At 43.7% G+C, this 12,519-nt stretch overlaps 1 protein-coding gene across 7 annotated transcripts in view; it reads right to left on the bottom strand.

Annotated features, from left to right (window-relative positions):
* LOC125699736 (H(+)/Cl(-) exchange transporter 5) overlaps window positions 1-12,519 on the bottom strand; it is a 47,009-nt gene that overhangs the window by 15,779 nt on the left and 18,711 nt on the right. For 4 of the 7 annotated variants that reach the window (XM_048959567.1, XM_048959566.1, XM_048959569.1 and 1 more), the window contains one exon: window positions 7,916-8,065. In XM_048959567.1, the coding sequence (XP_048815524.1) occupies window positions 7,916-8,048 (133 nt within the window). In that variant the 5' untranslated portion in view covers window positions 8,049-8,065. The other 3 variants (XM_048959564.1, XM_048959570.1, XM_048959571.1) reach the window with 3 other exon arrangements.

Raw genomic sequence — 12,519 nt, 5'->3', positions numbered from 1 at the left:
TTTTGCACCTGTGACCCACCTCTGTCCTCTGTGCACAGGAAGACAGCACACCAGTGACACCCAGCCACTGCACTCCATTCCTGGAGGGACACAGAGCAATGTACCACGCACAAACCTCAGTTCTGAAAACTTTTTAAAAATAGGTTTGTACAACATGCTGCTGTTCAGGAAATAAGAGAAGGGTGCTGCCAGCCAGATAATGTGCACATTGAGCAACCTCAGTAAGTGCTTGCCAGCCAGCAGCAAACCAAAGGCAGTTCAGATAAGCTATGAGAAGGCAGAAACATACTGAGGTCCTCAATAGCCCACTTCTCATCTGAACTGGAAACCCCTGCCTTAAATAACAAATCATTCACTTGGCAGTCCAGAGCACACCAAGTGCCACTTAAGCCCTCTGTGTTCTGCAGAGCAAGCAGTGGCTCACACAGTCCTAGTAAAGCAGTCAGGCATGTTCTAGTCCACAATGCATGTTCCTTCCCTTTCAATACACTGCTACAAAAAGAGCTTTCAAGGGCATACACATGCAGACCTTGGGTAGAGAAGCTAGTTTTATGGACTTGCACAGGTGAGCAAATCTAGTAGTAGTTCTATAGCTCTGTAAGGCACTGAAGGTTTACAGTTCAGAGGAAAATAATAATTAAAAAAGCTAAAATTAAAACTGGGTCAAGATTTAAAGGCAGTGGAGAATAAGTGTTAAAATTCCCATATAAAAGGATAATGCTTAGTATTTCATTCACTGTATTTAGATTACAGATACCACCATGCAGAAGATGTCATTGGGTGGGGAGAACTTGAAATTACTGCTCTCTATCCTGTCATCTAAAAGCAAGAGAGGTGAAAAACAGACGACTACGATGCCTTTCCAAGCCCGCTTCCCAGATTTGCATAGCAGCCTCTTAACAGAGAAAACGCCTCAGGAAAAGATCAGTCACACAGCATACTTGAAAAGCACCACAAAATAACCTACTTCAGAAAGAACAGAGAAAAAAAGCCTTCCTACTTCATTTGGGATAAATATATACACACACATATACACACATACATATGTATGTGCGTATATCTATCTATATATATGATACAGACATATATGTATAGAAAGTGAAGTTCTCAGAGATCTTCCCAATCAGTGGAGTTCACAGACCACAAATACAGCCTACCCAACTTGCACTGTAAAGAAAATGGGATATTTGTCAAATGCCTTGAGGAAGTACTCTGTCTTCAACATTTTTGCAGTCGCCTGGACATCTTGGACATACGCAAACTGGTGTCAACGTTTTCAAAGACTTCCTCATTCAAGTATGCCCACTGGAGATCTTAAGTACTATTCAACTACCCAACAAATCTGACAGACCAAACCCTCCTCAACAACTCATGAAAGTAGCACATTTAAACAATCTTCTGAATCTTCTGAACTCAAATCCTCTGTGTCTTCTGAACAGTAGACAACCAGGTTCACCATGTCCAGCAGATACCTGCAACTCATCTGCCTGTTTACCTACGTAAACCCATATGGGTGAGTTGCTTCTTTGGGGCATCGACACAGTCAACAACAGCTCACATAAATCTCAATTCATAGAAATATTAAGGCTGGAAAAGACCACTAGGATCATCTATTCCAGTCATTGGCTCATCACCACCACGCCACTACGTCCCTAAACTGACGCGATGACTGTGGCTGTAGCAGAACTGCAGTGAGAGTAGGGCAGGTTTTGTCCAACACATCAGTTCAATGCTAACAGCCATCCATGAGCATGTTAGTACTTCAAAGACCACTCCACATCTACATGAGCCACTCTACGGTGTATTCTCCCTGTCCTCACCACCTTGCTCACCTTTGCCCAGCTCCCGCTTAAAGGACCACCTTTTACATTTACAGCGGACTTTGAACATCGGCTCTATGACAACAGCTACTCATCTGGAAAAGTGAACTATTATGGTAGTTTGAAACTGATGGCAACTGATGCTACTTTGAGAAGCATTTTGTACAAAAAGATGACACTGGCATCAAACTCTACTCGCTTTTCTGAAATAACTGCAAATAATAACTGGATATATATATCATAAATAACTGAAAGAGCTACCACAGAGCAACATAGCAAGACCTCAAAGGCAAAAAGTCAGCAAACAGCACTGGCCAGCAAGCAAAAGGGGCTGCAGTAACCAAATCCTCAAGATTTACCTGCTATTCCAGACCAGAAGACTCACAGGTATCAGAATATATAGTACCACCAATACCACATTCAGCAACTGCTCTGGGAATCTCTATGAAGAGGGTTTCATACTACAAAATCAGGGCCCCAAAGTATTTGAGCAATACATGGGAATTTCACAGCTGTGCAAGAGGGTAAGCTGCCCATTTGACGAAAGATAATGAGAAAATGTCCTTATATTTATTCCCAAGTATAATAACTGAAATATAAAATGGCTGACAGCCATAAATATTTATCAAGATCATATTTCCTGCCTCAGCTCACTGCAAATGAAGAATCCTAGGGAATCCATATAGGAATAAAGGACAGAAATATGCTCAGTAATGCCTCGTCAAAACAAAATGAAGATGATCCTGCAGCTCTCCACAGTTCCGAATACATCTTTAAATCAGTACTTAATACCCACATTAATACCCACAGACAGTAAGTTAAAATGCACCCATTATTTTTTTCAAACACTTTTTTTTTTTTTTTTTTTTTTTAAGCTTTTTGAGCACCTCTTCTTTCCCAAATGGGTTAATGCTCCATTTTTTTTTTTTTTTATATATTCTTCCTGGCTTAAAAAAAAAAAAAAAGAAAAAAGAAAAAAAAAGTAAAAAAAAAAAAAAAAAGAAAAAGGCAGAGCTTGTTGAAGTTACAGACATCTGTCATTTGCAGTACAGGAACCCCAGAGGATTTATTAATCAGCAGGCCAGCACAGCAAGGCAGCAGCGCCAGCACCTGGGAGAGGGGGACTCCCTCCCTCCAAACTGCTTCTCCTGCTGCTGCAAATCTGGAAAGAGAGAGGATTTTACAAACAAGAGGAAGACCTGCAGTAAGCAATCATCGCATGGCACAAAGCCCACAGACCACCCTGGCCGCTCACCCTCCGTAACCAGCCTTTCATCCAAAGAAGAGGAACGAGAGCAGCCCCAGAGCCACGACCAGCAGCCTGCTGCTTGCCGCCTGATCGCCTGCAACGTGCATCTTCAGACGGCCGCGTCCCCCCGCTCAGGTTCTCCGCAAGCGGTCTCCTCACCCTCACTTAGGCATTCCTTTTCCTGCAGAAGCTCCTTCGAGAGCCCATCGCACAGCAGCGGGAGTCAAAGGAAAACGGGAGCTGCTCGTTCTAGGGCAGCGCTCGCTGCATATCCTTTCCCTTTGGATTCAGGTGAAGAACAACCCTGGGCGCGCTGGGCTCTCCTGCACTCTGAGCATGTCGTCAGCAGCGACAGTCACATGAGCCCTCCACCTCCTGTAAGGGGCAGGAGCAGAGAGGCACGGGGAGCAAGGGCAAAGGGAGCCGGCTGCCTGCACCGAGCGCAGCTCCTGACCCGCAGTGCCAGGGCCTCAGCCCGAGACAGGCGCAGCTCCTCAGGCAGCGCTCAGGACGTTTTCCTGGCAGAGCGCGTTCCCCAGCGCTGAAACGCGCCCGGTTGCCGTGCTGCAGGCGCGGCACGCAGATGGCTGAAGCTGACTGCGCAAAGGGCTTTAAGATGGAGAATAACTTGTTTCTAATGCTATGTGCTTACAGAAGCACTGGAAGTTAAACAGGTTTAAAGCTGTACAATGAGAACTTCGGGGTCTCCTTCACGCATTTAGCAATGCAGATTCCTGACAGCAGTGAGTCAGCCATCGACTGACTGCAAAAGCCTTTCTTTTCCCACGTGGGTGACATCTCACTTGCTAACTGGCTGGTGGCAATGCTTTCTGCTTACTGCCTCCCAGAAGGCAGGCAATGAATTTATCTGTTGCCCTCAAGTAATATGCCAGTGTGCTTTTCACAACCCCTCCAGGGCCTCATTAGCACCCTTTATCTTGCCACTCTATGCACATAAGAGCTCAACGGGGTAACTGATTACGTTCTTCTGGTTCCAGCTTCCCAATGGTAGCTTGTCATTTGTATCTGTATCTCAGAAGATTGAAACATTACACCTTAGCAAAGGTTGACTGGTCCTGTCCTTGTGCTGGCTGGCAGCTCAGCTGGGCATTCTGCTGCTCTGGAAACCGTACCTGCCTAATGCGGAGGTCAAGGACGGATGCATCTGAAGAAAGTGTGCCCAAGTGACAAAAGCACTGCCAGCTGAGGCAACACCGGCAGCAACATGAGGACTTCCATGTTTGAATGGCTGACAATATCACCTACACCAGATGTAGTCAGGGTTATAGTTTCAACTGTTCTTCTCACATACCTGTGTACTAGCTTATCATCCTGTTACACCTTAGATAGCATGTTGTTTGCTGCTATTCTATTTCTCAATTCTTCCCTTTAGAGCTCAAAAGAAAAACAGCAAGACTCCTTAAATCCTACAACAAAATAAAACGTTCAAAAGGATGGAAAGTCTTTTAAGTTTTCCTACAAAAGAAATGAGGAACACAGATCTGCTTTCATCATACTACATTTTAAAGTACGTCCAGAAGCCACTGTGATATTCCAGCGTTACACCTGGTTCCTGCACACCCAGGGGCTGCCTTCCCACTGCAATCACCTGAGGAAGAGTCGTTTAAGAAAAGCACAAAATAAGATGGCATCATTGCCAAACAAACTCCCAACCAGAACTGCTATTCAGAGGGAATAATTTGTATCTTACACAGTTTTGAAAATGACTATCAAGGTAATGCAGTACAACTTACCTTGATAACAAACAACAGACAGCAATATCTAAGGAGGCAGATTATTTGCAAAGATATCTGTTCCAATAGTGCTTCTATTAAGGAACCTGGCTTTGTAAATCTTTTATTTCTTTTGAAATGGAAGAGGACCACAGACACAATAATCTAACTGACAATGTATTTGGGGATCCATGAAGCTTTTTACAGAACCTTCTTCAGAGGGTCTTAAATTAAGCTCTCTAGGAACAACAGGGAAAGTTCTCTTATGGAAGAGCAACTGGCTGAAGACATAGTATCTTAAAGGCTAAATTAATTGGTTTCCAAACAGAAGGAAAGCAACAGTGGAATCCCACTCATTCCTGTTTGCATTGGAGTATGCAATAGATTTGTAAGTCATCCAAGAAAGTAGTGGCAACCAGCACCTTCTCAGTTGGCTGTGAAGAGCTATGGCTGGATTACTGTCAACAATGCAAGGCATGGGCTGGAGGGATATGAGAAGACAACTGTAAATGATGTGAAGCGCCAAGTTGGTATGTCTGAAGAATTCAAGTGCCTGTGGATAATTCTCTGCCTCAATACTCAACAACAATCAATCAACAAGGAAATAGCTTTTTATAAATTCCATAAAATAAAAGATAGAAAAAGATTTGCTGCTGTAGAAATGCATCTTGAATACCCTGTGTAATGGTATTAGAAGTATAGGAAAGAAGAAGCAGGCAGGATTCTGGTTTTAAACAGCTTCACTAAAAAAAGCCTCCAACCACACGTCAGATAGCAAACACAGCACACCAGACACATCCCAACTAGGCACGTGCAGAAGATTATCATAAGACAAACATCACTTAGCACATATCCAGCCACAGTAGAGCTTGTGCCACTGCTCCACCTGCATGACAGGCTGCACACCTGACACACTGCTGTCAGCAACCATGTTCTGAATTCAGTAGGGGAAATTCTGTAGAGAGAACTGAAATCAATGTTTAGGGAAAACTATTTCCCCTTTTAAATTTCCCCTTTTCCTCCAGTTTCAAAACCCACAAAGAGCTATGCTTCCTGCAAACAGAAAGAGCTCCTTTTGCTGAAACTGCTTCTCTCCACAACCAAGTTTACTAAAGTGATCAGGGGCAGACAAACAGCTGTTCTGCTGCCACATCAGTCTCCTTCAGCACTGTCCTCACCAGCTTTATTCCAGCTTGCACATTTCAGCGGGGCAGACTTCACCACTGCAAGGACCAAAGACAGCCGTGCTCAGACTTCACTGATTGCTGACACCAAGTTGTTTTTTTTTTATAGAAGCAATTGCAGCCTTCAAATTCACTGAGCAGAGATGGACAAAATCTTGTTTAAATAAGGAGGGAAACAGCTGAGTGCTGTTTTGGGAAAATAGCAAAACATTTACATAAATTATGTTATCTATCACTGTTTTGAAAGTAAGAATACAAAAACAATTTCCTTGCAAGAAGTTAGAGAAAGAATTTAACCCATTCTCTAAATATTAAACATAATTCCTTAACTTCAGACATCTGATATCCAAAAAACTATGGAAAAAGCAGTTTGCAAGAGCAGGTAATAAAACCATGAACTCACAATTCCATTAACAGCATGTACAAAGCAACTATTTCCTACGTATCTAATTTTGCATTAACTAACATGTGGCTGGACTTTCTTCTGAGCAAGTTATTATGAGCTTTAGATGAGGTGAAGTGAGCTCCCAAGGATGTTCATTTATAAAACTGATGCCCATCACTATGTCAGGTTGGAATAAGGACAGTGCCTAATATCTGTAACAGAGCTCATCTGTCAGGACTAGCCATTGTCCCTTCCATTAGCTGGAGTCAGCATAACTCACAAAACAGCATATGTCTTGTACACATTCCCTCCACACACAAAGAAGCACTTATCACTCAGAGCTGATGCAAGCACAACAATAACACACTAATTGTTCCCATGCTTGAGCCTTAAAATGATAAAAGGGACCAACTACAAACTCCTTACAGTATCTCCAGGGAAGAGTGGGTTCAGCTACTGGCAGGTGACAAGCATTTGAGGAAGTCTGTCTTCATTTGCACTACCTTAGGGCAGATCATGCAGGCAAGGAGTAAAACAGAAGGATTACTTTTTAATTTTTGCCCTAGGATAAATAGGAACGGGGAAAGAAGAAGATAAAAGGTTTATGGGAAGTCATGGAGACTTGCAATCTGCTGTTCAAATTCAATACTTTTGCTGTGAAACAAACTTATGATTAGAAAAATTTGACTTTGTCTTCTTTGAGTTATTTAGTTCAGCGATACACTGCAGATTAGTATCTCCCCTCCTGATTTCACAAATCCAGACTCTGATTAGATAGAAGTAGCAACAGATCTTTCCTTTACAACAAGTGGTGATAAAGCTGTTCATGCTGCTCAGCATCAGACCCCCTTCCTCTGTTGAAGATTCTCCTATCCACAGCAGCAAGGCCAAGGACAATCTTTAAAATTATAGGCAAGGAAAAAAGGAAGCAGAAAGGGCAGTCTGTTCATATCACAAACTCCTCTCAGTCCTTTCACATCTACAATAAAGATACTTCCCCCATAGCATGGCCAGCTCTTCCCTACAACAGCTACTTCTGGAAATTCTAGAAAGGACTACTCAAACATAAAAAACAAAGTGGTAAGACAGGATATGCTGCATTTAATATGAAGATGATCACGTAGATGGTTAACAGAGCAGTTTTCTTCCCTGCCACATTACTGTATGCCAGTACTGAAGCAACTCACATGCTGGAAAAAAAACACGCAGTGCCTCTCCATTACACTGAAGTCATTCACATGCTTCTTGCAATTGCCATTTATTTTAAGGTTATTTTTTACTTTGCAGACAACACACTTCCCATCAACCACTGTTAAAAAAGCAACACTGGAAGCCAAGTGTAACACATGAACAATTGTTTGGCCATTCTGCAAAAGACTATTCACAGTTATAACGCAATGCAGAATACTGCAAACTGTGCTGGTGCCAGGAAAGGCTTGTCTTTCACACTAAGCAGAGACCACAGAGATCCACAGAGAAAATATTAACAAGGAGTCCTACCAAAAGACAATATAAAAAAAAAGAGGATAGATGCACGGTATTACCTCCCATCTCTCTGTCAAGTGGTGGATCATCATCTGCCATAGAGAAGTCCAGAGACGCTCCTACTATTTCTAGCATATCTTCATCACTAGTGCTGCTTTGGAAACTCCCTCGTCGATAGCCTTTCTGATCCATGGCCAGAGCTTCCAAACCTGGGAGCAAATGGAAAGGTTTAAGAGTAGAAATGTTTTTAGAGTAGAAATGTGAAGACATTCTAGAAAAAAACTGGGCAAATGTCCACTGGACATTTTGTCCCAAAAAAACAGGAGGCAGCATTGCTCTTCCCATCAGAGGGGAAGACATACAGCAGTATTAGGACACTTGTGGTCTTGAAAGGTAACGTGTTTAGAAAACTTTATACCCCCAATACCAAAGGCAGCCCTTGTACTGCAACCATGCCTGCCTCCCAGACAGCCTGTGCAAGCACACCAACTCCCCATCTTTGAAGGATGGCAGCACACATGATAGACCCAACATACAGGAGGAAAGGATCCAAAACAGAGCCAGCAGTGACTTTTTTTCCTCTATTTCATTTTCCACAGTACCCTTGTATTTATTGCTAAACTGATGTGCAAAATCCCCATCAGAGGACAGAACCTCACCAACACAGCTGTGTGACACTGCGCAGACATGCCAAGCTCACTTGCCTCCTGCAGTCACTTCTCCCTCCTTCTTTGAGGTGTACACAAATTATCAAAACAGCTCAAGTGAATAATGATTTTTAGTTAACTGAACACAAAACTTCAAAATTCCATTCACTGATGGAAGCGTGCTACTAAACTTCATAAACATTCTTGATCAAGTGTCCTTAACCCACTGCCTGACCTGGCCCTCTCAAGGAGATGCTGGCAGTAGGCTACGACACAAAACCTGTCTTCTGCCCAGAGAAGTATGGGTGCCCCATACCTGGAAGTGCTTAAGGCCAGGCTGGATGGGGCCCTGGGCAGCCTGACCTGGTGCATGATTTAGTCAGGCTGGAACCCTTCCCAGAGAAGGGGGTTGAAGCTAGACAACCTTCGAGGTCCCTTCCAAAACAAGCCATTTTGTGATTCTGCAGCTGCCTAGGATGGCAGGGAAACGGTGAGAGCACAAGAAGATCTAAGCATTTAATAATAGCATAAGATGGGAGAAAAAAGATATAATCAGGACTCAGCCTCAAAAATAGCCCATGGAACACAAAAATAGAAAGCTTTGCATCCCAATGAAATGATAGGCCATGTTCACTTTTCTCTTGTATACACGAGAGAATTAGAGAGGAACCAAATATGCAGCTCAGCCTTAATTCAGGAAGGGAAAAAAGCAGCATGTGCAAACAGTCTGAATTACACAGTCTGCAAAAAGCACTTCCTATTAACAAAAAAGCACCACTCCAAAAAAACATTGGCACTGCACAGCAAAGTGACACACTGAGCTCTTTACTGAGCTACGTTGTAGAAAACAGCGTTGCTTAACTTTTAAGCCCTGTTTATTCACTAAACTGGTACAGAACACACCAGTAAAGAAAGTGCTGAGCACTTGCTGCTGGGAACTTGTTGTCCAGGAAGGCACATGAGCTGCTGGACTCTGCTCTGCCAGAACCGATGCTTTTAACACATTCCAAAAGCACAAAGGCAAACCAGGTTAAAACTCAATCAGTATGCACACAAAACTAATGGTGTTTTTTTTGTTTTTTTTTTTTTTTGGTTTTTTTTTTTTTTTTTGAGCTCAAAGCTATTATTTGCCAGCTAACAATAAAATCAGGTTTCACTGAGTGCTGTGCTGTCCCTCAGCTAATCTGCTCCCAGGAAGCACAGCTGCCTGCAGCAGAGGGGACAGGGCCAGCAAGACTCATCCCAGCAGAGAGCTAAGAAACTGTGCTTGTGCATCACAGGGCTAACACACACCAGAACAGCCTAATAGGTATCTTCCAGTAAGACTGCATGTAAGCTTATGTATGAACGAGGGTTAAAAGAGGTCTGCGTTCATATATTTCCTCTGCACTGAAAGCATGAATTCCCAGCCCTGCTAAAGCTGCCTCCCTTAGCAGACAAGAGGCACACAGCTGCCAGCACACACTGCCTGTTCCAAAGGGAGGAAACTGGAGCAGTGTCAGCTCCTGCTCTCTCCTCTTTATCCTTAACTTTGCTCTCACTCACAACAAAGCCAAAAAGCAAACCAGTCTCCAGTGCTGGCAGATACTGGGTAAACATCTAGCATCTATACAGCTGGAAAAGGACACAGAAGATAATTCAATGGCCCACTTCTTTCACAAGTCCTAAATCTTGAGAGATACAGCTTTAAACCACTTTTTTTTTTTTTTTTTTTTTTTTTTTTTTTTTTACAATAATATCCCTTCCATGAGCAAGCAATACTTTGCCATGCTAAATCACACACACAAAAACACAGCGACTGCTCTCATGCTTATCTCATGATTAATGTATCACAATACTTAAACAGCTGCTGCTTCTTTCCTATCAGACCACGCAGCAGGGTGCTGGCATGGTTTGCACACTCTCCAGGACCCTCCCATTGCAATCATACATACCAAAGGGCTGCGGGCGCTCCCAGCGCTCCATTGGGTACCAAGCCATCCTTCTGGAGATGCTCCCGTTAAGCTCTTCTACTTCTTATCAGCCTGACATTTTTTTTCCATCTCAATAAGGCAAAGGGAAGCAATGAAACAGAACCCGAAGAAGCCAGCCCTGTGATGCCTGGACGTGACTCAGCAACAGCAATCAGGAAGCCCAGAGTACCCCATTGCCATTCTGGTTGAAAAAACCCGCCCCTAGTCTCTGTTACGATGTTGGCTCCATTGCTTGCAACATTTAAATCAGCATCAGATACTGGAGGCTTTTTCTCCCTGTTTCATGCTTTGACACCATCTCCCACCCATATCCTGCAGACCTGTTCTCTTCCTTGTCAGACCCTGTCTTGGTGCTCTCTCAGTTCTGAAACTATTTCCCCTTCCCTTCCCACACACACCAGCCCAGAGATACAGAAGGGCTGCTAAGCTAAGCAGGGGGCCTGGAGCAGCTCTTCAGGAATGCAAACCTGAGGCTTTCGAAGTTGGAACATGCTAAAAGTTTCCAAAACACTATTTCCTCCTCATCTGATACAAGGCTTGGCTCCAGCTCCACCACCAGCACAAAGACATTATGCTCTTTAAAAAGAGCATGGAGTAATTCTGATCAGCTGCTTCCATGAGTCATTCTTCCTGAGGGGAAGGAGCAAGTTTACCACCTAGCGGCTACTTTAATTTGAGAAATCAAGGGCCAGACCACAAGGCTACTCTTTTTCAGAGATTAGCAAATCAAAGCCGAGCTTTAAAGCTCACTGCAATTCTTCATCCCTGTCCCACTTTGGTGTTTCATCCCGAGCGCCATGTTCTCACCACAGTATCCCTCTGCACAACAAGACCCACAACTAAAAAACCACAGCAGAGTGCAAGAGGAGCCAGCAGCTTCAGAGCAGAGGAGCCTACACCATAAGAACACCACCAATGCACTGGTCGACTCAGTAAATTGTTCTGGGCTTCGTCATACCACAGTCCATGAAACGTAAACCTGGGAGTCCCAGGTTCCCACGTGCAGGCTGGGAGTTACAGGAGGAAGCGAGCACAGCTTGCAGGGAGCGCTGCTGGGTCACCCCCAGTGACCAGGCAGCACCAACCCAGCCTCCCAGCCTGCCCAGCAGAGCCTCAGTTCCACTGGGATGGAGCTGTGGCACATGCACAGACTGCGCTTTTCAGACAGAGGAAAGGGGTGGGTGTTTCTTTTTTTTTCCATTTTCACAGAAGATCAAAAGAAAATTCTTGATCTTAATAAACTAACTGTAATTTCTTCTTTAAAAGCTAAACATCAAAAGAGCACGCATACAGAAGACTTCCATGTGTGCGTCTCACACAGTTGCCCGGGTCCAGCTGCTAAGGAAAGACGATACCAGGTGAGAGCTGCAGCACAACAGATTGCTGCTGTAACACAGCCTCAGAAGTTCACAGGAAGATTTGAACTAAGCAGCTTTGTGACCTGCTGCAGCAGCAACACAAATATTGTACAGAAAGGGCCAGAAGTGTCTCATGCACCCCAATAAAAAAAAGCAGAACATTTCTGTTACAGCAGGGTGCTGCTATAGCAGGCTGCTCCCTGTGAAACCCTCCTGCTCCCAGAAGATATCAGAAGGATTTTACCACCACAGTATAAAGCACAAACATCACAAACACAAGGGGAGTCCTCCTCTTTGGATTTTTTCCTGGCAGAAGCAGCACACTAAAACGTTTGCCCTCACCTGAAAACAAACGTTCAGTTCCAACAACCAGTGCAACCTGCGGAAAGTGCAAACTCTGGGAAGTATTATTTTGTTGCTTTCTAAAAAAATATGACAATTTTAAGTCATTCCTCCAATTCTTTGTGCTGTCCCAAGACCTGAAGCAAAAGCCAGTGGGCTGATGACTGACAGGAGTTTTAAAGCCATGCTCTATATCCCTCCAGGTGCAGAAAGATCTTCAAGGATAAATGAAATGCTATTTCAGCACATAAAACATTTTATTAGCAATGCCACGGTTTCACAAGCAGCACATAAATCATTTAACAGAAGGGTTTAACAGTTCAGTGAAGATTATCAACATGCT

The sequence above is a fragment of the Lagopus muta genome, chromosome 13, assembly GCF_023343835.1.
Source record: "Lagopus muta isolate bLagMut1 chromosome 13, bLagMut1 primary, whole genome shotgun sequence".
Classification (NCBI taxonomy): domain Eukaryota; kingdom Metazoa; phylum Chordata; class Aves; order Galliformes; family Phasianidae; genus Lagopus; species Lagopus muta.
The sequence above is the reverse complement of the archived record's forward strand: the minus strand, read 5'-3'. Positions and strand labels throughout refer to the sequence as shown.